This window comes from Vombatus ursinus, unplaced genomic scaffold (genome assembly GCF_900497805.2).
Source record: "Vombatus ursinus unplaced genomic scaffold, bare-nosed wombat genome assembly UNPS02014778.1, whole genome shotgun sequence".
Taxonomy (NCBI): Eukaryota; Metazoa; Chordata; class Mammalia; order Diprotodontia; family Vombatidae; genus Vombatus; species Vombatus ursinus.
This window is the reverse complement of record NW_020954556.1, coordinates 59,498,771-59,523,767: the sequence shown is the minus strand read 5'-3', so window position 1 is coordinate 59,523,767 and position 24,997 is coordinate 59,498,771. Positions and strand designations below refer to the sequence as shown.

The following is a 24,997-nucleotide window of genomic DNA, read 5'->3' as shown; positions in this document are numbered from 1 at the left end:
TCATCAGTGGATAAGTGTTTTTAGGAAGCCAGTTCTCCAAGTTGAATGTATGAAGAAAAAAGTATTCAAATTCTGGTATAAGAATAAGAGTAACTGAAGAATGTAAGCTTTCCCAATAGGATGTAAATTCCTTGAAGGAAGGAACTGTTTTCACTTTGTTCTTTGTAACCTTAGCCACAAAAATGCTTATAGAATTGAACTGAATTGAAAGACATGAAAGCTTAGTGAATGAGAGCCAGTTTGAATCAGTGGGGAATCTGGGGCAAGGGTTTTCAGATTGGGAATCTAATCTGGGCAATCTAAGGTTATATTTCAGGTAGAGAGTTTCTGTTATTTGTGTATAATTTGTCTAAGATGTATCTAACCAGAGTTGGGCAAATCTTGATTCATGGAGAATACAGAGTGAAAATTAAGGCTATATGAGGATGCAAGTGTCCTCAGCCTATGAACCTGAGATCCATGTCAATAAGAATGATGGGTTATGAATCCTGCAATGGAGGCAGGCATTTCCTGCTCCCCTATCACAATGGAGGTATTGGTTAAGAGAGTACAGAATCTAAGAGCTTGGGTCTGGAGCTCCTGCCACTCACTGGGGAATCTTGTAGGGCAGAATGTATAGAAACCTTCCCCACTGGCGATCTGGGAGAAAGGCAAGGTGTGATGCCACTGGGGGCCATGTGACAGGGTGTAGGCACTTTAGCTCTGGCACTAAGGAGCCTTAGATGGGGCATCGAGTTCATCAGTTCTTTCAGGGATGGACTCCAGATGGAGGACTATATTAATGAAGGAGGGACTGAGCCAAGATCTCCAATTACCCCACCCTCCATGGTAAACAGCCATTTTAGGTGGGCTTGGGATCCTTTTTTTCTGAACCACAGCTGTTTCTAATTGGGTTTCACCCACCTGGGCTACAAGGAAAACATTAAGGACATTCAGCTGACACCTGTAATTAGTGCAATATGTGTGCTGCAGTACCTGGGTATTTATTACAGTGTGTATGGTACAGTTAAGTGTAGAGAATACTACTATATGAAAGAGAGAGAGTGATTGAGAATGACATGAGTGCAAGGAAGCTGAGGGAGTATAATTCAAAGTATGTGAGTGGGAGAGCATCCAGAATTGTCATTAGAGTGATTTGAATTTGTGTTTCGAGAGCAGATCCCCAGTACTTTACGGGTGTCAGTGCAGACCCCCAGAAAATCTGGATTGCCTTTTTAAGTCAAATCTTGATTTAATTAGTATGAGGAGATTGAAAAAGGAAGGTAGATACCCTCAGCCTATGTATCCTTCCAGGGAGACTGAGTGCATGCTGGGTCCTGGTGCTGACTACCATATTTCAGTTTTGGGGACAGCGATGGCAAAGCCCTGGTAGAGGTGAGATATATAAATGGCACAGCATGGCCAGTAGTCTCTACATGAGGAAAGAACCCACCTGGGTGGGAGCTCGGGGCGGGGGCGGGGGGGATGTATCTTGTTGTCTTTGGGCAAACAATGAGATCAACTTCACAAATGCTTTTATTTGTCTCTCCTAGAAGAACCTCTGAGCCAGTTTTTCCATTTCCCTGCAATTTATTTATGAATTCCAGTTTCATTTTTAGCAGGGATGTGAATATGGATGAGATTCAAGTCTTCCAGTAGTGTGTCTCTTGTTGAATCATTGGACAAAGGCCACATATCCAAAATACCAACAGCTAAATTCTTATTTATCTAGGCCAGGGGTTTCTAACCTTGTTTGTGTTATAGCCCCCTTGGTAGTTTAGTGAAGCCCTTGTGAGCTCTTCTCAGAATAAGGTTTTAAATAATTGAAGGAAATGCTAAATTTCAGTTACAGTAGTAAAATCAAAGGTGTCTTTTTTTTCATCCAAGTTCACACATCCCCCTCCACCCTGACAATCCATCAACAGTCCAAGAACCCCAGGTTAAGAACCCTTGATATATGGGATTAAGAATTGTATGATTCTTTACCCCCTGCTTCCTTTCCTCTGCTCTCAATTACCACCATGGAATTAAAAGAGAACTTCAAAGACTGAGGGCCATCTTACTTTTTTGTCTGTTTAATGGTGACCTAACTTCTTTAATTCATGGTAAATATTTCTCCATATTGTATTGACTTATATTATTTACCAGATAGTTTTAAGAAAAAACTAATAAGGTTAATATTTATGTATGAGATAAATTCTTCAAGGCTTTGTTCAGGGAATAGAGCAGAAATCTTTGGAAGCTAAAAAGCTGTTAGCATGGGTTGTAACTAAAAGGGGGCCAGTAAGCAGATGAAAGACCTCAGGACAGGCTGGCAAGAATGTCACTACAACCTGCTGGCCACCAAAAATGGCCAAAAAGTGGGCCAGTCATTAGCCCATTAACACAGCTTCATTAACACATCCTCCCAGCCCTTTGTGAGAGTCAATAGGATAGGGAGCACCAAAGCTACAAAGAGAGTCAGGAAGCCCCATTGCCCTTATACACCACCACCTTTCAGCAATGGAGGCTGGTATGTTTCAGATCTAATTCTATTCGATAAACAAGTAGTGAGCACCTACTCTTAGAGGCAGAGCAGTTAGGTGGTTGCAGTGGATAAAGCACCAGGCCTGGAGTCAGGAAGACATGAGTTCATATCTGGCTTCAGACACTTACTAGATGTGTGACCCTGGGCAAGTCACTTTACCCTGTTTACTTTAGTTTCCTCATCTGTAAAATGAACTGGAGAAAGAATGGTAAACCACTTCCATATTTTTGCCAAGAAAACCCCAAATTGGGTCACAAAGAGTTGGACATGACTGAAATGACTGAACAACAATTCTTCTTAGGAGTAAAGATTTATAAATCATATAAATTTATTAAAAAAAATTATAAATTGCAAAGTACCACTGGAGCAAGAACTATCATCATTTTTGTTACTATTACTATGTAGAGTATTATAGGGTCATAGACTTTCAGATCTAGAAGAAACCTTAGAGATCATCTGGTTCAAAACCATCATTTTTAGAAAGAGAAAACAGAGATCCTAAGAGGGCTTGGAACTCACCCAAGGTAAGACAGGCAGGAAGCAGATTTTAAGCCCACATCTTCTGACTCCAATTTAGCGCTCTTTTCACTGTCAGACTGTCAGACTCTCAGAGGTGGTACAAATACAGTAGAGTAGAGAACTGGTCTGTGCAATCTTCTAAGACGATTGGCCATCAACATAAAAGTAATTGACATTTACATAGCACTTTAATGCTTCCAATGTGCTTTCTTCACACTGACCTTGTGATGCAGGCAGCCTGAAGTGGGCTAGCAGGTGTGGTGGGAGTCAAGAGGAGATTTACCGTAACGTACTTTGCTCAGGACCACCATGATACTTTGGTGTAGAGCAGGGGGAGGGAATGAAAGCATCTGTCATTTAAAAAAAAATAATAATAACACCTAAAGCTTTAGAGAAACAGTTTGAAGGGGAGGGTTGCTTCCCTGGGACTCTTTACATCTTGCCTCTTGACAGGTTAAAGACTTCCTGGTTTAAATCTCTCTACTCCCACAACTGGTTATCCTACTTGGCTCTGGCCCCAGATTTGAGGGCTTCAGTGATATGTTGCTCCTGCCCTGACTAGATGTGACGAGTCATCCTGATGAATAACTGACCACTGGACCCAGATGGCCATGGAGGAGAAAGTGAGGCTGGTGACCTTGCACAGCCCTCCCTCACTCAAATCAAAGTCAATTACAAGTCATGTCATCATCTCCCTGATGTCACGGTCCTCGTTGAGAACGAAGGACAAACACAACTTGTGAGTAGCCTGAGCTGCCTGAATAGGGACCCCGTTGGCCAGTTCCAGTTGGGTAACTCAGTTCGTCATCCCTTCTCCCTGTCCCTGTCCCTCTCCTCTCTGGGGTTTACTGGCTAGATTTCTTTCTCAAAGACCAAGCCTTAAACCCAGTTCACTCTGGAGCTCATAGATGGGACAACAATAGGTCCCTGCCCAAGCACCACTTCATGGTTATTTTTTGGGCCCTCCTTGCTCAGAGTGAATGTAAATAGTAATTGTTTCTCCTTTGGCCAGCCACCCTGAGGGTTTTCCCCTCTCAGTTTTTTTTTTATTTATTTAAGGGGCCACCCTTGACTCACTTCTTAAAGAGGCCTATTCACCGAATGGGCATTAATCCACTCAAAGTGAGAATCTGAAAAGACCTTAGCTTAAAAGGGCCAGGATCTTCCATTGCATCCTGGGCCATCTCCAGTTGTCCTGATGAATAACTGGCCACTGGACACAGAAGGCTCTGGAGGAGAAAGTGAGGCTGGTGACCTTGCATAGCCCTCCCTCACTCAAATCAAAGTCAATTGCAAGTCATGTCATCATCTCGCCAATGTCATGGTCCTCTACAAGAATGAAGGACAAACACAAACCTAGATGTGATACCTTGGAGTCAAACATGACACCAGATGAGGAAGGTGTAGGGAGAATAAGTGATGTGCTCCCCTCCACATCATTTAGCCCCTTCCTCCCTACTTCATTTCCTCTACCCCCAGGTAAGGTTTGCCTTTCCCTGGACCTTCTCACTGCCTAGTCATTATCACCTGTCAACGCTGCCTTAAGCAATATAGATTGTTCCATTCATATTCCCCACATTTTACAGAAGAGGAAACTTGCTTGTGATTGGACCACTAGTGAATGACCAAATGTGGTGGATGAAAAGATCACTCCTCTGGGAACCAAGAGAACAGGGTTCCGGTCCCTTCTCTACCTCTGATGGGTGACACAGATTGACCACTCTGAATCATGGGAAACTGATGACCACCCCACTACTTCCTGGATGCCATCTCCTTCTTGGGGATTTTGGATACCACTCTCTCTTGGTTCTCCTCCTTCCTGCCGGAGTGTTCCTTCTCATGTCCCTGTTTCAGGACCATCATTCTGGTCCCATCCTATGTCTGTATATATACTTCAGTCTTGTGCTTGTCCCTCTACTGTTCTTTCTCTCCCTGTAAGCCCATCAGCTCCCATGGATTCAATTATCCTTTCTAGCAGATGACTCCCAAGTCTACCAATCTAGCTGCCATTTTACTCCTGAGCTCTAGTACTGCCATCTCCAAGAACCCAGTGGGTGCTTCCACCCTGATGTACCCCAGGCATCTCAAGCTCTTCCAGACTTTGTTGTTTCTGATGAGGATTCCACTATCCTTCCACTTAAGCAGGTTTGCAACATCAGAGTCATTCCTGACTCTTGACTAGCTTTCATTCAGTCAACTGCTAAATTTTGTCAATTCTACTTCATCAATACGTCCTGCATCCTTCTCTCCACTCACATGACTACCATCCTAGTCCAAGCCCTCATCATCTATATTGTTGCAACAGCCTTCTAACAGGTCTCCCAAACACCAGTACTTTCCTCTATCTACAGCTGCCAAATTGAAATTCCTAAAGTAGAGCTTTAACCATATGTTACTCAAGAAGCTTCAGGGCCTCCCTACTGCCTCCAGAGAAAGAAATACAAATTCCTCTATTTGTCCCTTAAAGCTCTTCACAATCTGGCTCCAACGCATTCTAAAATGATTCACATTGCTTTGCCTTTTGTACTTTATGTCCCAGGCAAACTAACTACTGCTATTCTCCATTTATGACATCCCTTGGCTCCATCTCTTTGTGCATGCACTCGCCCTCAGAGAATGCTCTCCTCCTGAATGCCACCTCTTGGTATCTCGAGCTTCTTCCAAGGCTCAGCTCAGGTGACATCTACTTTATGAGGTCTTTTCCTATCCTCCCAATTGTTAATGTCTCCTTAACAAGTATTTTGCATTTACTATCTATCTATCTATGTATTCATGTACATATATATGCATTTACTGTACACATATATACTATATATACATATATAACATGCAAAATAATTGTATTTTCAAGTTAATTATTTTGCACTTAGTATCTATCTACTCATACACATATACATGCATTTATTATATATAGTATATATATATATACACGCACACACATAAATATACATACATATATAACAAATGCAAAATAATTGTTATTTTAAAGTTGGCTATTTTGCATTTACTGTGTACATGGTAAATTCAAAATAGTTTTTGATATAACTATATCAGGTATATATGTACATAATATACAGTGTATATATTTCTCCCAATAATAATGACAAAACAATAGCTAACATTTATATAGAATCTACTACATGACAGATACTGTGCTAAGAGCTTTAAAATTATTATCTTTCACAACAACCCTGGGAGGCAGATGCTATTATTATCCCTATTTTACAGATGAGGAAACTGAGGCAGACAGAGGCCAAGTGACTTGCCTAGGGTCACAGAGCTAGTAAAGGTCTGAGGATGGATATGAGCTCAGGTCTTCCTGATTCCAGATCCAGTATTCTATCTACTGTGCTACCTAAATGCCTCAATATATAAGCCTCTTGAGGGCACAGAAGGTTTAGTTTTTGTTTTTGTATTTCCAGAACCTAAGATAATGCTTGGCACACTGTAGGTATTTAATAAATGCTTAATGAGTTGAACTGAATTGAATTTTGCCAGAAGTTGCAATCACAACAGAGAAGCAGAAAAAATCATAACCATACAAAACCAAGGGGGCTTGATTTCTCAGTTTCCCACAGCCTGAAGAATAAATAATTATCCCCCAGTGCTCAGCTGGAGTCTCTCTGCTAGTCCATCCCCACCCTATGTATCCATTCCCTGTTCAACGATGGATTCCACTCCCCCACCCCCAATCTCCAGATCACAGAATCTCCAGACACAGGTAGAAGTTATCCTGTGTCAAGGGTGGGGATCTGGTCCAATGGGGGAACAGCACAGATTTTCTTTCCTGTTTACTCCTTAAGCCCACACAGAGCTAAAGTGATTACTAAGCCACATTACTAAGATTTCAAAAGCTCCGTGATCTCTTCCGTGGGTGATTCCCCCTCCAACACAGATCCCCAGTCCCTCCACACTTCAGCAGACAATATTAATGAGTTTCTAGAGCAGAACCAATTCATCTCCTGGGGGCTAACCCTCCAGAAGTGAGTTCTTGGCCAGGCTGGACTTCTGATGACAGATATTGGTGGGTGTGTAAGACAGAATGATGCCTTGGGGTGAGGACTGGGTTTGGAGTCAGAAGACCTGGATTTTAACTCTACATCTCCTGCTTACAACCAGTCTGACCCAGGGTAAGTTATTTAACCAGTGTGGGCCTTATTTGTAAAATGTGATGGACTAGATGATACCTAAAGTTCCTCTCAGCTCCAAATGAAAAAGCCTGCTCTAAGGATCCCCACCTTCCTCATCACAGGACAAGCTAAACTTAGGAACACAAGCCAAGCTCAAATTCTCCTTTTAAAAATTAAAAAAAAAAGAATCCTAGAGAAAATCATATTTTTTCTGCTTTTATCCCCTAGCCATAATCAGTCTATATACTAGTAATTCAACCTTGGATATAGAACTTTAAAATAACAACCAAAAAAAAATAATTAAACAAATTAAAACCTCCTGAAAGTAATTGTGAAGCAACAATAGACACTTCTATAGGTTTACTGTTTAACTGTTTACAAAGCACTTGTGATTGAACAAGCAATGTATGAAATGTCTACTATCTTCCAGACACTATTCAAGGTGCTAAGTAGGCAGATATAACAACGCAAAGGGCCACCTGCCAGAACCTGGGCCCCTTTAGCACAAGGTTTGCAAACCCTGGACTGGTGTCAAGTCACAAGGAGGCCCTAGCAGAGAAGGGCATCAACAGAGGGAGTCCCCTTGTACACATCACCCATATCCATGTAGGCCAAACAACCAGAATCCTACCCAGACATATTAGCAGCCTAGCATTTGTTCTCACAATATGGCTCAGGGGAGTCAGCTTCAATGAGTAAGATGTGTTATGCAAGCCGCTTTTCAGTAGAATCTGCATTTATCAAAGAGAACCTAAAATAATACAGAAAAGCAACAGCCCACCTCCAAAACACATGCTCCCTTAGAGCAGTCTGGCATTTCCCAAATCCCCCCAATTATCATCCTGGGTACTGGCAAGGAGGAACAGGCATCTATCTTCCTTCCTTTCCTCTTTCTTTCTTTCTCTTTCTTTCTTTCTTTCAATTCAACAAGACCTACTATGTGCCAGGTACCATGTTAAGCAAATTTAAAGACTTGGGTTCAAATCCAACCTCAGGCATTTACTAGCTATGTGATACTGAGCAAGTCACTTAAAGTCTCTCAGTGCCTCAGTTTCTTCATCTGTAAAATGAAAAAATTGGGATTGAATGCCTCTAAGGTCCCTTCCAGCTTCAAATCCATGACAACAATGAAATGGTCCATTTGTATTATCTCCTTAGATTTTCAAAATCAGCCTTTGAGGAAGGTAGGAGCAAATATCTTTATTTCCATTTTATAGAGGAGGAAAAAATACTGAATCATTTGCCCAAGATCACACAGGGATTTATTGGCCACATTAAGACCTAAGTCCCCCTCATCCTCAGTCCAATCTACTTAAACTTTCAGTCCCAACAATGTGTGGTAGAAAGACTGCTGAATTTGGAGCCAAGGGAGCGTAGTTCAATTAAGTTTCTATCCTTAATTATGTGATTTGGGCAAGTCACTTGATTTCTCTATTCCTCATGAGCTCCTTCTGTAAAATAAGGAGATGACCTCTAGTATCCCCTCCAATTGGGGATCCACCATCCTTCTCTGAATCTTGCCCTGCATTTTAGCTGCCCTCCTCAGTGCCCTCATGCTATCCCTATCTATTGGAGATCGTGCAGAAGGTCCATGCAGACCAGCCCCCTGTCTTCCCCCTTTCCCCCACTTTGGAGATACTGACACATCTTTTTTTCTTTCTCCTGGAGGCACCAGGACATGGGATCACCCTCTCCTATCAACACTAAACAGGGACCACCACCACCTCACCTTTCTTATCCTGTTAGTCTAAGACTACCATGCCCTTCTCTCCTATAAGATAGCAGAACGTGGAACCACCACTTAACCCGTTTCTTTCCCTAGTGTAATGGAGAAAGAAAAGTCTTCTCTCTTGTTCTTACTTTGTATTTTCCTGTTAAGTCCCAGAGAAAGGAAAGGAAGAGGATAATTATTTATATACTCCAGGCATTATACTAAGTGCTTCTTACAAATATGATCTCATTTGAGCCTCACAACAATCCTGTGAGGTAGGTGCTTTTATTATCCCCATTTTACAGCTGAGGAAACTGAGGCAGACAGAAGTGAAGTGAATTCCCAGGGTCATATAGCTAGTAAGTATCTGAGATGAGATTTGAACTCGGGTCTTCCTGACCTTAGGCCTGGCATAATATCCACTTCATCATTGCCTAAGTCAATCAATCAAACATTTATTAAGCACCTGCTATGTGCCAGGCACTGTGCTAAGTGATGGGAAAGCTTAGCTTAGAACTCCCACCCATCTGATCAGGAAGGGGGAGGAGGAGGAGGTAGGGAAAGAGATTCCAGTCGATGTGCAAGGAGGAGGAGAGCACACTCTGGACAAAGGTGCTGTCGGGTCCGAACTGTTCTGGGACCCCTTTTCTGGATTCCCTGCCTATGAAGAGAGAGCAGGATTCCCACAGGGCTCATCAGCTGTTGGGAAAAGGCATCATTAAAACTAACCCCTGCTATAGATCCACATGGCAATCCTGCCAACTTCTCTCCCCAAGAACCAAGTGAATGATTCTTTAAACAAACAGATCTTGCATATGTTAGTACAGTCTTGGTCAATACATCTTCTCTTTCCTTGGCAGAAGGCACAGGGTTCTTTCTTGAAATACAAACATCAATGAAGCTGGGAAGCCTGGGTTTGTCATCACTAAAATACCGACTTCTTCAATACCTCAGAGGGACGTAGTTTTATCATGGAACCTCCCTCCACTGCAAGCCACAAAGTCTTAGTTGTGGAAGGAGCCTTAGAAATCATCTAGTCATGGAGACCAAAGGTTCATGGATCTGGGGTTCGAGGTGAAATCAGAGGCCAATTAGTTCAACCTCATTTTACAGAGAAGGAAATTGAGACGTAGAGAGAGTAATGGTAGAGCTGGGATTTGAACTTGGGTCATTTAACTCTGTGTCTAGATTCCTTTCTACCACTTCAAATTAGCTTTCCCAGATTGTTTTCATGATAGTTTGTGGACAACAAAAGAATTTACCACCTGAGGGAAAATTTTGATGATCTGATCCTGTGAACTTAATTAGATTAAATGCACTAATCCTTCCCTGTATAAAAAGACTTTCGGGTTTGGAAGAATTTCCAAAATTTAGGCTTCACCTTCACAACCTTCAAGAGCTCAAGGTCCCCTCTATACTAAGATTAATTGTCCTTATGAAGATTGTAGTCTAATAGCAGGACTCTTCCTCTTCAGGGAGCTCTTTTTAAAAGGGAGAGATAGAACCCCTGTCCTCAGACAGCTTCCATTTTAATGGGAGAGACAAGGTCCCCTCCTGAGAAAATTCCTATTCTGAAGTACAGTGTTGCCCTAAATGTTCACCAAGACCTTATGGGGGGAAAGGAAGGTTGTTATCTGGGTGAGGGCAAGAGCTAAAAAGCCTTTGATCCCCTAGAAGCTCGAAGTCTCCATTGGCCATTAGCCAGCGTTGCCACTTTGGTGGGGGGAAATATTGTTTGAATGAACAGAATGTTCAGACTAGAGAGAAAAAGACTATAGGGCTATGAAAGCTGACTTCAAATCTCTAGAATTGTCAGGAAGAAGAACTCAGGTCTGCCTGATTCCAGGGCAGTGCTCTATACATTGCTCCACCTGATACCTAGAGGACCACTAGTCCAGTCTTCTGAGATGCAGCATTTCCCTAATTATCTCCCAGACAATAAGAAATCTGAATCCAGGGTTATTCCTTGGAACCTCCAGTGACAGTTCCCTGAACGCTCAAGTATGTCTGGTTGGACAATGGTCACACTGGTCTCTTGGCTCTGGACATCTCTCTGGCTGTCCCCCATGCCTGGAAGGCTCTCCCTCCTCATCTCCACCTACTGACTACTGACTTCCTTCAAGTTGAATTAAAATCTTGCTTGAATAGGACTCCTTTTCCCAGTCCATCTTAATTCTAGTGCCTTCTTTCCATTGATTATTTCCTATGTTTCCTGATTATATTTTGTTTGTACATAGTTGTTTGCATGTTGCCTCCTCCATTAGACTACAAGCTCCTTGAGAGCAGGGATTGTCTTTACTTTTTGTTCTCAGTGCCCGGCACATAGCAGGTACTTACCAAATGCTTATGGACTACTCTAACATTAACTTTATCTGGAGACATTCCTCTCTCCCTTTCTGCCACCCCTTCATCCCAGCCTCATCCATCATGACCCACTACCTCCTCATCTTCCTTCCTACTTAGGACAGCTTGATTTCACAGTTCTGCTTTATACGGACCACTCCACCCCACAGAGGGGTTTCCTGACTGCTCCATACTTATATCTCTGGCAATGAAACATAAAACTCTATGGAAACAGGCAGAGGCATAGAATCACGGGAAAGAAGGAGGAAGGAAGGGACCAAGCATTTATATAGCGCCGACTACTTGCCAAGCACTTTTTACAAATGTCTCATTTGATCCTTACAACAACCCTGGGGCATAGGTGCTACTATTATCCCCTTCTTTCAATGGAGGCAAACAGGGGTAATATGACTTGCCTAGAGTCACACAGCTAGTACTTGAGGCCAAATTTGAACTCAGGTCTTCCTAACCCCAGGCCCAGCACTCTATCTGTGGCACCACCAGTTATGTGTCAAAGACCTGTGATCAATATAGCTAGTAAGAAGCCAGGCCTACTATCCTCCCCAGGATCAAACTGGCTGCTGTAGCTAGAGCAGAACAGGTTTAGGCCTACATTCTCTAGACACTCTCCTGCCTGTCTGGGTAGCCTTAGAGGAGGAGTCATGGGAATTCTGCATTTCTATCAAGTAGCCAGCTGCCTGAAACCCAAAGAAGAAGGTATGAGTCAGGCAGGAGAACCATTTCACCAACTAAGCCTTAGCACCATCTCCACTGAAGGATTCTGAGAAAGGCAGCTCCACTGACGGATAGGTCGAATGACCACGTATATGAGAATGGGTATGAAAAATGCACAGAAATCCTAAAGAAAGAGTGTATGACCTGCTCCATTCCCACCCCCAAAGGTCTATATCCCCATAGATCTATAGTTCTAACTACTCTCACTCACACATGTACACATGCACACACATATTCTCACATGTACCCACATGCACATGCATATACACACACACACACACACATACACAGTTTGCATGAGGCCATAGGCACTGGGGAAATGATGAGAGGAGGGCTAGGCACTGTAAAATTGAATGTTTTCCAAAGAAAACTCTGTCTTGCCGTGGTATTGCCCCTTTGAGGACACACAAGCCCCTTGTGGCCATTGTGAGCGAGGGGCTTTGGAAAAGACCCCATGAAGCAGCATTACTACAGAGGTTTTACCACAGCCTTGGGTCCCTTGAAGTGCAGTCAGGAATTTCAGTTTCATTATACACCTTGGCTGGTGATCAGACATGAGCTTCAAAGGTTTGGCCTCCCCACATGCATACGTGTCTGTAACCAATGTGGGCCCATGACCAAGTCCATATGACCCTGGGTGAGAAAGATGAAGGGAGAATTACTGGCTGTCTGCACCACGGAGGGCAACCCCTCTGAAGGACTTTTTTTCTCCCCACCAGGCTACCAAGGCAGCAGGACAATGGCTCACCAGAAAACGGCCCTCTCTGTCTGCTGTCAGCACAAGAAAACCCGAGAGAAGGCATTTAAGCAGTTAACTCACATACCAATTCCATTCGCAACCACTGAGTCGTGGCTAACTTCACATTCGTTGGCCATCTCGGGCTCTCCCTCGTGCTCATTCACATCCAAGTTGGGCGGCTGGGAGGCATCCTCAAAGTGTCCCGCATCCTTCTCATGACTGGCATCTCCATTCAGTATCCCACTGTGTGCCTTTTTTAATGGCATGATTTGCAACCCACTGGGCGTAGTTCGGTAAGAAACAGTCTTGGCAGCCCTGTCCCCCCCTGACTGGGGCTTTGTGGCATACCCCTTTTTTGGTTTTTGGAGGGAAGGGTTCATTCGCTTCCGTTTGTGGGAACTCCCTTTGCTCTTCCCTGATTCAGGTCTATGAGACAGTTTCTCTATAGGAGCTCCTCGGCTTTCTCTTAGGAATTTGGGGGTGTTGGTCTGCTTCCCAGACTTAATCCTCTTCTCTCTTGCCACGTGGAGCCCATTAAATTCATCAATAAACTCCTCACAGTGCAATAAGTGATGCTCAGGCTCCCAAGTGTCCTCATTGCTACCATAACCTTTCCATCGGATGAGATATTCCCATTTCCCTTTCTTGTTCTTCCTTTTGTCTACGATCCTCTCAACCTAAGATGAAAAGGGACAGAAGATCAGAGTGTAAAAGCAATGTCAAAAAAGAAAACAACAACAGAATAAGGAAGGTGCCCTTGGTGAAGATGAGCCTACTTCCCGGCTCTAGGGGGGGGGACACCCAATCCCCAAAGCTGGCACCGTCAACAGTATTCAAGAAGGAAGATTTTATTTTAGGCCATTATTTAACAGATAAAAACACTACTGTTATTTGCCTGTGGGACCCTGGAGAACCTGCCAAGCTCATCCCCATCAACCTCATCAGGAAAATGAAGAAATTGAACTAGGGCAATCCTGAAGAAATTATCCAGCCCTGACCTTCCATGAGCTAAGGAAACATTTACCTGCTTTTAATCATCCTCCCCAGAGCCAGACTGACCAAAGACGCTGTCTCCAATATCTATGGCTTTCACAAAATAGGTGTTTTTGGTTTTAAGTCATGGTTCCTTAAAAAAATGTAATTGGGTTTAACCAGATGCACAACAGCTACCAACCAGAAAGACGGGTGAATAAATGGATGCTTACGGCTGCCCACCTCTTGACAGACAGGTGATGGACTCAAGGTCTACAATAAGACACGCGTTTTTGGACGCAGCCAATATAAGAATTTTATTTTATGATGCATATTTCTTATGAAGGCTTCATTTTTTTCTGCCATTGAGAGGACAAAAGGGAAGGTAAGAAAAAAGAAAAAGAAAAAAGGAAAAGAAAAGTGGATTCTTTAGGCATCTTTAAAGAAAAACACAGAGAAGAGAAAGGAAGGAAGGCCAGAAAGAACCACAGATGAGCGGGGCAGTTTTGAAAGTTGTGTGTTGACCTGATGTATTTAAAAAGAAAAGTAAGCTGTATTTACTAGAGATGTGCTGTTTTCCTGTCTCGCTATGAATATGGAGATGTCTGTTTTTATTTGGCGTTTGTTAAGGTCATAATAAAAATAAATTAAAAAAAAAAAACTAGATGGGTGCTGAGGTACAATGTATTTATGAGCCCAAAGGCTGCTTTACCCACCTTTCTCCCTCTGGGAGTCATCTGAGAAATGGGTAGAATCGCATATATTTGAGAGAAGGAAGTAGGAGAGAATTCAAAGATTGCAGGACAGGTATGTATCCATTTTCTATAAAATCATAAAAACTTCAGCTTCTCCTTTGTTCATTCCTTCTTTCCTTCTTCATGTCAGAGTGGGCCCAAGGGGCACCTGTCATCTCTATCTTATCTCCAGCTAATAAAAATAGATAACATGTATATACTGCTTACTATGTGCCAGACATTGTGCTAAATGCTTTACAATTATTATCACATCTGATGATGATAATAATAATGATAATAATAATAGCGAGCACTTATATAGTGCTTAGTATGTGCCAGACACTGTGCTAAGTGCTTATTATCACATTTGTTAATAATAATAATAATTATGATAGCTAACACTTATATAGTGCTTAGTATGTATGTGCCAGGCATTGTGCTAAATACTTTACAATTATTATCACATTTAATAACATAAAATTTTGTTCTTCAGTTGTTTCAGTTGTGTCCAACTCTCTGTGACCCCATTTTCTTGGCAAAGATACTGGAGTGGTGTGCCATTTCCTTCTCTAGCTCATTTTACAGATGAGGAAACTGAGGCAAACAGGGTCAAGTGGCTTGCCCAGGGTCACACAGCTAATATGTGTCTGAGGCCAGATCTGAACTCAGGTCTTTCTGACTCCAGGCTGGACACTCTATCTGTGGCACTAACTATAAATGCCTTTTCTTTTACACTTAGGCCAGGATTCTTAACTTTTTTTCTGACATGGACCCCTTTGACAATCTAAAGAAGCCTATAGACCCCTTCTCAGAATCACATTTGTAAATGCATACAACAAAATATATAGGCTTACCTACGGAACCATTTGTATTGAAAAAGTGATAAAAAAGTTCATTGAGCTAAGAACCCCTGTGTTAGAATTTCCCTTTAGTTTTGGGTCTCTTCTTTACCTCTGAGGGATTTTTCAGGCTGTCTCAGTCTTCTCTATCTCAAAAAAAAAATAACAGGAATTCTCTTTGGATCCGGTTATCTTAGCTGCCCAGGTACCTAATGATTTTTCTCCTCCCTTTGAAGCCTCAAAAACCTATCAATGTAACTTCCTGGGGACAGAAAGGGAGATGGATTTCTTCCCTCTTGCATCCCTCTCTCTTCACACTCTGCTCAAGCTATGTTCACACTGGACTGAAGTGTGGCTGTTCCTACTGTCGCCTGCAGCATCTTATGTTTCCATGCTGTTTAACCTGTCAGTCCTAAATGGAACTGGAAGATCATGCAATGGGGTGATGACCCCAGCAACTCGAATCCCCTATCAGAAATGTAGAGCCACCTTCCTGCACCAAGAAAATAACTGTTCTCTTCCTTAGGATACAGAATACATTCTTGAAATTTGTTACTTGAAATACACTAGAAATGTAGTAGCAGTTAAAAAAAATTCCAATTAATATGGGTGTAATGGGAAAAGGGCTGGTCAAAAGACCAAAGTTTCAGTTTTAGTTATGACACTTATTCTACCTAGGTGACTATGGACAAGTCACATACTGCCCTGAGCATCAGTTTCTCCATCTGTAAAGTGAAAAGATTAAGAGGACAAGATGAAAGGCCTTAGGAGAACCCAGTTTTCCAATAAACACCCCAACAACGACTTACAAGGCAGCCAAATCAAGTCAACAATCATTTATTAAATGCCTGCTATATGACAAGCACTGTGTTAAGTACTAGGGATACAAAGGCAAAATCCAGCCCTGCTCTCAAAGAGCTCCTGGTCTAACGGGAAACACAACAAGCAGACAGCTATTTGTAAAGAAAATAAACATGGGATAAACTGGAGATAATCTCTGAGGGAAGGTGCTAACATTAAGCAGGACTAGGAAAGGCTTCCTGCAGAAGGAGGACTTTGGCTAAGATCCAAAGGAAGCCAAGAGGCAGAGATAATAAGGGAGAGCATTGCATATGAATATCTAGTTAGGAAATGGAGTATTTGGGGAAGAGAAACAAAAAGACCAGTGTCACTGGATGACAAAGTATGAAGGGGGTAAGGTATGAGAAAGATTGGAAAAGTAGGAAGGGGATAGGTTATGGATGGTTTTATATTTGATCCTGGAGGTAAAAGGGACCCATTAAAGTTTATTAGAGGCATCTAATCCAGGTGACTCAGTAGATATAGCACTGGGCCTGAAGTCAGGAAGACCTGAGTTCAAATAACGGCCTTAGATACTTACTAGCTGTATGACCCTGGGCAAGTCACTTAACCTCTGTTAAGACTTAATCCACTGGACAAGGAAATTTTTGCCAAGAAAACACCATGGACAGAATGGTCTACAAGGTCACAAAGAGTTAGACCCAATGGAACAATTAAACAAGAGAGTTTATTAAATAGGAATGGAAGGCAGACATATTATGATTTGAGCTCCAGGGAAATCACCTTGACAGGTAAGTAGAAGAAGGACTGGAGAGGGGAGAGACTTGATGAGGAGAGACAAACCAGAAGGCTATTCCGGTAGTCCAGGCAAAGTTGATGAGAATCTGCACCAGGATGGTGACAGTGTCAGAGGAGAGAAGGGGGCACATATGAGAGATGTTGTGAAGAAGCAATAGACATCACTTGGCAACAGATCAGATATGTGGGGTGGGAGAGAATGAGAAGTGGAGAAGCACACCTAGGTTGTAAGCCTGGGTGATTAGAAGGATGCTGGTGCCCTTGGCAAGGGAAAGGAAGTTAGGAATAGGGGAGAATTTGAGGGGAAAAGATAATGAGTTCAGTTGGGGACATGTGGAGTTTAAGATATCCATGAGACAGTTTGAAATGTCCAATAAACAGTTGCAGGATGCAAGACTCAAGGACTGGAGAGAGGTAAGGCCTGGGCTAACAGATCTGAGAATCAGATCAACCATAATCAAGCAGAATAAAGAGAAAGATTTATAAGGCCCTCCAGCCAATCTGGGACTCCACAAGAAAGTGGCCAGAAGTCTACGCGTATTCACAGAGGACACATGCCAAGGGAGATGGAGGTCAAATCAAACTCTACTAAACCAGACCTGATGCTACTATGATCTTGGGTACAGGCTGTCAAAGAAGACATGTAGGGACAGAGCCAGCCCCTAATAGGTTCAGGGAGGTAGGCAATGCTAGCCTTAAGGCATTCAAAGCCATAGCAAGAAAATCACAGTCAGTGCAACAGGAGGCACCAGGCTTCCCTTCAAGGGAAAGAAATCAGTGTTTTGGGATCTCTCAAAAGACCATGAAGCAATTGTTGCTTTTATTGTTATTGTTTTTTCTATCAAAGCCACAGCAAGAGACAGGTCAAACTACTGGTTGGTGGCAGGGACACGACAGGAGCCCTCCGAGGGGGCTCAGAACAGCATTTTCCCCACATCCAGCCCACCTCTACAGCTGCAGCAGAAGAAGGGACCAATGCTTAGGCTGGAAATAAGAGTAAATAGAAGTAAATAAAATTTCAGTTTCAGAGTGTGGATCATAAAGATTTTATTCCAGGTAGAAAAAGAAAACACAAGAATCCATGATGAGGATCTGGACTAGGTAAAGTTAGGGCAGAAGAGTAGAGTTAGAACATGTCCATTATAGATGACTAATGTCAAAGAGCTTCTTTCTCCACTTACTTCATTTGGGAAAAGGGGAAAAAAAAGACAGAAAAAGTAGAAGGAGTTATGATGGAGGGAAATACACAATTAACTATCACAACATTGAACATAAATGGGATAAATGCACTCATAAAATGGAAATAGATAGCAGAAAGCAGAATCCAGCAATATGTCCTTTATAAGAAACACATCTGAAACATTAAGAACCAACTGGTTCCATTGTCATGTATTACATTACTTTACAATAATGTAATTGTTAAAGGTAAAATCCAGCCCCTGGTCTCAAAGAGCTCCCGGTCTAATGGGAAACATTGTAAAAAATAAGGGGCTACCGCAGAATTTATTATGCTTTAGGTGAATTCATCCAAGTATGAATAGTAACCAGGATCACAAAGTCATGAGAAAAACAGATACGGCTAAAAGAAATGTTTAGGGTAACTATATTATGTTTAAAGGTACCACAGACAACAAAATAATATCTGTATCTATCTATCTGTACTAAATGGATATGTACCAGATGCCAGTGCATTTAAGTACATAAAGGAAAAGCTAACTGAACTACAGAGACATAGCAAAACTAAATATTAGAAAATATTTTAAGTGTTAGAATATTAGAAATATTTAACAAAATTATAACAACAAATAAGGCCCAAATAGAATTTTCGAAAAATTGGCTATGAAGGATCTCTGGTAGTCACTGAATGAGAATTTATAGACATTTCTCAGTTGCGCCTGGTACCTTTAAAAAAAATGACCATGTGCTGGGGCAGAAATAGCTCATAACCAAATGTTGAAAAGCAGAAATACTAAACGTATGATTTACTGACCACAATGAAATAAAAATTATGTTCAACAAAAGGCATTTGAGTAAAGGATTCAAACTTAAATGGATACTAAATAATATAATCCTAAAGACTATGTGGGTCAAAGAAAAAATTATAGAAACAATAGATAATTTCATAATGAAACAATATCCCATAACATTTGAGATGCAGCCAAAGCAAATCATTAGGGAAAAACATATTTTTATCAACAAAAGAAAGAACAAATCCATGAATCGGGCATGCAACCAAAAATTTAAAAAACACAGAAAAACTACACATTTTTAAAAAGATAAACATATACAAAAAAGAATTTCTAAAAATCAAAGAAGAGATAAACTTAAAAATGAAAAGCTACTAAATTGATAAATAAAAGTAGAAGTTTTCTGAAAGGAGAATTTGCAACAAAGAAGAAATAGAAGAAAGCATAAGGAACTACTTTAGCCAATTATATTCAAACAAAACTAGTACATGAAATAGATGCTTTCAAAAATATAAAATACCCAGATTAATAATTAACTAATATGCATTTATCAAGTTATAAGCATTGTGCTAATTTTTGGAATAGAACAAGAAATAAAGAGCTCAAGTAACCCAATCTCAGAGAAGAAAATTGAAAAAGGAATAAATAAATTCCAAGAAAAAATGTAAATTCAATCAAATGTTTAAAGAGCAATTAACTCCAATCGCAAAAATATAGACTTTATCTTCCCAAATCCCTTCTATGAGATAAATATAGTCCTCAAAGACAAACCTGGGAAAGATAAATAAAACTATAGACCAAAACAGAACAATCAGGAACATGATTTGCTCTGTTATATTGAAATATCTTTAAAAAAACCTCTCCTGAAATCATTAGCCTAAAATCTGTTGTAGAAATGGAATGCTGGGTCTAACCTTTTGAGTTAATCACGTAGAGTTGCTTCTAATCTTTCCCAGATTTTTGTTAAACATAATTAGGAATATTGTTAAAAGGTTAAAGCTATGCAATTTATGAAATAAGACTACATGTTTATGTGCTTCAAGTGATCCTCAAGTTTTACTCATTACAGGACTGTGGATGCATGACCTAAATTTAAAAGGTCATGTCATGAAGAGAGACATTTCATAACTATGGATGGCAGAGAGTTCCTAACCGAACAAGGGACACAGATAATTACAAAAGATAAAATGGACAGTTTTAATTAGATAAAATTGAAAAACAAATTGCAAACAAAATCAATAGAATTAGAAAAGATACAGTTAAATAGTGAACTGGAAAATATTTTTGCAGTAAATACCTCTGATAAATATTAGCCATCCAAGATACTTAGGGAATGTATATAAACATATAAGAACAAGAGTCATTCACCAATAGATAAGTAGTCAACAGATATGAACAGGCAGTTTTCAACAAAATAAAAAAGTAATGCAAGCTATGAACAACCACACAAAAATGTTCCAAATTGTTAATAAGGGAAATGTAAATTAAAACTCAAAGGTTCCATCTTCTATCCATCAGATGGGAAAAAAATAAGAACAACAGCAACAAAGAAACAACAATTGCTGGAAGGGCTGTGACAGGCACACCAATATAATGTTACTGAGCGTGAAAATTGGTTTGACCATCCTGGAAAATAATTTGGAATTATGCCCAAAGTCATTAAACTATATATACCCATTTCCCCAGTGGCTCCACTATTAGGCATATTAAGGAAAATGAATCTCATACATGTATGTGTGTGTGTGTGTGTGTGTGTGTGTGTGTGTGTGTATGTATCAATCATAGCAGTACTTTTTGTTGTAGCAAAGAACTGTAAATAATGTGGATGCCATTCACTTGAGGAAGAGCTGAACAAAGTATTAATCAGTCAACAAACTTTTATTAAGCACCTACTATAGCAGGCACCATGTTAAACACTGGGAATAAAATGTAAGACAATGTTATATAGAGATGGAATGGATGATTACTGCATCTCAAGAAATTATGAAAGGGACAGATTCAGAGAAACCTAGAAAGATTTATATAAATAGATATTTTGTAGGTCGAGGGAGAGTGATAGTGATACAAAAATTAAAAAGAAGAAAAGAGCATTAATAAAACATTTTAAATATAAATGACAGAGAGAAGAAAATTAGAAGGGGACAGAGACAGGAAAGTAATATGAGTTCCATCATTTTAAATTTAATATATGCTTTTTGAAAAAGACAAGTAGTATATATTAGATTCATTTTTCACATACAATCATTTATCTGTTTTTTATATGTGGAGTGTTCATATTTGTTGATATGTGTCAAATTCATAATGGAAAAAAAGCAATTTACATTTTTTTAAAAGACGGAGTTGGACTGATGACCACTGAGATCTCATTCCAGCTTCCTATAGGTATGATCTACGTGCTGACTTTGTGATCTCTTCTTTCCCTTTCAGGTCTTATCTGTGATAACTATGCCTTGAGGACCTTTCTGGGCCACAATTTACTTGCCTGAAAAATGACAGCATGAGACTAGAGCCCTCCCATCTCTGATTTCCTGCATCCTGTGATCTAAGGTCCCTTTTGGTTCTCACTTTCTCAGAACCCAGGTAAGTTTTAAGCTGGATCTTGAAGGCTGATCAGAATGTCAATAGCTAGAGTTACAAGGAGGGCATGAACAGCGGGAATGAAATTTTGGAAATACAACTGATCATGGACCACATGGAGAGAGTACAAGACTTCTGACTTGAGCAAGCAACATTTAACAGCAGAAAAAACATTGGATTTAGGAAGCAAGAACACCTGGTTCTTCTTGGAACTGTTATTTATTAGCTGTGTGGTCTTAATCAAGTCACTTTTCATTTCCAATGAAACCTGACTTTATCTACAAAAGACAATAGCCATACTCCAGGCCTCTCAGAGTTGCTCTGAGGAGAGCTCTGTAAAGCTTGCTGTGCTACCGTGCCCACTAGATATCATATTCATTTCTTTCCTACCAGAACCTTGGACTCTGGCCCTCATAACCTGAGTTCTGAGAGGTGTTTTCATTTTATCTTATTCTGGAGGCAGGCCTCTCAAACTCTTCCTGGTCATCTCCAAACCTCCTCTTCCATCCCCTCTGGCTTTCTAGCTCTCCTTTTTGTCCTACCCCATTCCACCATCCTCCCAAATCAAAATGCAATTTGCTTTAGGACATGAATTGTCTTGCTGGCCTGCCTTTGAAACTTTAGCATTTAGTACAGTACTGGGTAACACTATAAGATTTTAATACATGCTAAATGCTTTCCATCTATTAATCCACTTGCCTGTCTATCTATCTATCTATCTATCTATCTATCTATCTATCTATCTATCTATCTATCTATCTATCTATCTATCTACAAGAAAGACAAATAAAATGGAGCTCTCTTCTGAATGATCTCCAAGCTTCCCACTCCTTAGTCAATTCCAGCCTAGGAAAAACTATTACTGCAAATTTCTAAGCAAACCTGACAGTAATAATAACAATTGCCCATGTTATATAGTGCTTTGTGGTATGCAAAGAACTTTAGATACTCTATCTCAATTGATGATTAAGAAAAAAAATACTCAATAAAGAAGTTATTATCCAAAATTTCATTGATGAGGAAACTGAGGCTCAGAGATTTAGTGAAAAAGTATTATAAAGAATTTCTAAGCACTATTGAGTGCAATAATAGCAGTAGTTCACACTTACATAGTTCACATTTATATAGGTTGGCAAAGCATTTTATAAATATTTCTCATTTGGTCCTCACAACAACCCTGGTAAGTAGGTGCTATTATTATCCCCTTTTTATAGATGAGGAAATTGAGGCAGGAAGAGTCACAACCTAGAGTCACATAGCTGGTAAGTATCCAAGGCCAGATATAAACTCAGCTCTTCTTGACTATGGGAGCAGTAATCTATCCACTACACTGTTTTAACTGCCTTTGATGATACTATGTAGCAAGATGAAAGCAGGTGAAAGAGCCACAGGTGAGCACCTGTGGTCAATCACATCCCCACCCCAGCCACCCATTCATTTGCTTCTGTCCTCATCTTCAGTTCTTCAACAGCCCCTACCTTTCTCTCCTGAATGTTATGTTCCCTTCTGACCTGACAGCTTCAGGGTAGCGGGCCACTTGAATGTTTCCCCTAGAAGACATCTTACAATTAACAAGGTGACCCTGGGCATTTATCCCTCAGTACTGAGAGTGCCCACAGTGATCCTTGTGGTTGGCACAGTGAGCCCAAGATCAATCCACAATGACTTATAATCACAGAACCTTTGAGCTAGAAGAGACCTCTCCCGGTCCCAACAGCAGCTAAAAGCTGACAGTCAGGGTAGAGCCCTCCTATAAGTACAATCTGGATTATCAGAAACTTATGCTTTCATCTGCCAGTTTGCTGCCCCTATAAACAACCTCAGGGAATTTTCCCACAGGATCTAGAAGTTCTGTGGATCTGCCATTTTACCTCTCAGAAAAGATTAGTTTTAACAGGTGCAAACTAACTTACCGTGCATTCACTTCTCTACCCACTTATAAAAATGGTATTTGAGAGATGACCAAAAAAAACTTAAAAGTCTAGGTAGCAAAGGCTAGGTTAAAAGTTGTTAATGTTCAGTCGTGTCTGACTCTTCTTGACCCCATCTGGGGTTTTCTTGGCAAAGATATTAGAGTAGTTTGCCATTTCCTTCTCCAGTGGATTAAGGGGAACAGAAGCTAAGTGACTTGTTCAGAGTCACACAGCTAGTGAGTGTTTTAGGCCAAATTTGAACTTAGGTCTTCCTGACTCCAGACCTAGCGTTCTGTCCACTGAGCCACCTAGCTGTCCCTGTAGAAAGACAGACACACTAATACACTGTTGGTGAAACTGTCAATTAGTTCAACTATTCTAGAAAGCAATTTGGAATTAAAGAGATGTAAAACAAGAAGTATAAGTAAAATAAGATTTAAAATGTAAGGTAAGACTAGTCCCAATGACAATCCCTGAGAGTCTATTATTTATATTTCTCTATCTAGGGAGGTAATTATTTATCCCTACCTTAACTTTCCACAATGACAACAATATAGCAATTAAAAATGTAAAAAATGACTTGTCACAACAACTTTATGAAGTAGAGAAGGCAAGTATTTTCCCCATTTTTACAGAAAAGGAAACTGAGGCTCAGAGAAGGTAATAGACTTATTCAAGGTCACACAACTACTAAGTGACAGAGGTTCCCTTAATTCCATGCAAAATAATTTTTAACAGCAAACTTTGATATGGAAAGACCATTTTTAAGCTCTTTGAAAATCTAAGTATATCAAAACAAATAGCTCTACTTTATGGATATCATTTATTCTCTCAAAGAACTCTAGTGAGCTTATGAGTCACTACTTCTCCCTACTGTCTTCTCAGTAGGATGTTTGCTTAAGGATTCAGTATTTCCAGTATTCCTGGAAGAAACTGCCAGCTTGTTCATGGCCATGTCTACCATGGAAGTGAATTTCATGGTTCTGCAATTCTATCACTCCCTCTGAAGTTGTTCTCATTCATGGGAGTCAAGGTAGCCATGTACCAGGCCTCCCACCTATGGACACACTAGGGCTTGCTCATGCACTCAGGCTAATAGTTCCACAGTACCATCACTGAGTCTTTCTATAACCCACAGCTCAAGGCTCCAAGCACTGCGTTTCCACAGACCAGGCTCAATTCTAGAAACTCCAGAGAAAATCACTGTGTTTTTTGGTTCATTATGCTCCTAACCAGAGTTTACTCTAGGAAAATTTCAAAATATAGCGCATATCTAGGTTTCCACAGATGTAGGTAAGGAGGTTCCCAGCTCACATGTAAGCACTAAAGGAAACAATACAATTATTAGGTGTAGGACAGTCTTTTTTCTGTTCCACAGAAAATGCAAAAAAAAAAAAAACAAAAAAAAAAACAAAACCAAAAACTCAGAGAAGGAAGTACTTAAATAAATGCAGAAAACATGTGAAGGATTCACAATAGCCTACCAACAATTAAAACAGTTCTCTTCCCTTTCTTCTGATTCCTACTTTTTATCTGGGTCCTAAAGGCCTGCATTTTCAGAGTGTCATCTAATGGTTTCACTATCCCCTGGAAAGGAAACAAATTTAAGGCTAATATATTCAATACACTGATATTTTAAGTCTCTCCAACTACTACTCTGAGGGTTCTTCAATTTCCGCAGAAGAGAAATGCATTTGAGATTCCTGGGTATTC

At 40.6% G+C, this 24,997-nt stretch overlaps 1 protein-coding gene across 4 annotated transcripts in view; it reads right to left on the bottom strand.

Moving 5' to 3' along the window:
* The window catches only part of CDYL2 (chromodomain Y like 2), a 220,652-nt gene that overhangs the window by 62,582 nt on the left and 133,073 nt on the right, over window positions 1-24,997 (bottom strand). For 2 of the 4 annotated variants that reach the window (XM_027865326.1, XM_027865328.1), the window contains exons 2-3: window positions 12,769-13,360; window positions 12,428-12,577 (exon numbers count right to left, since the gene is read on the bottom strand). In XM_027865326.1, the coding sequence (XP_027721127.1) occupies window positions 12,428-12,577; window positions 12,769-13,360 (742 nt within the window). Of the gene's footprint in view, window positions 1-12,427; window positions 12,578-12,768; window positions 13,361-14,371; window positions 14,392-24,997 lie in introns of those variants that run through there. The other 2 variants (XM_027865329.1, XM_027865327.1) reach the window with 2 other exon arrangements.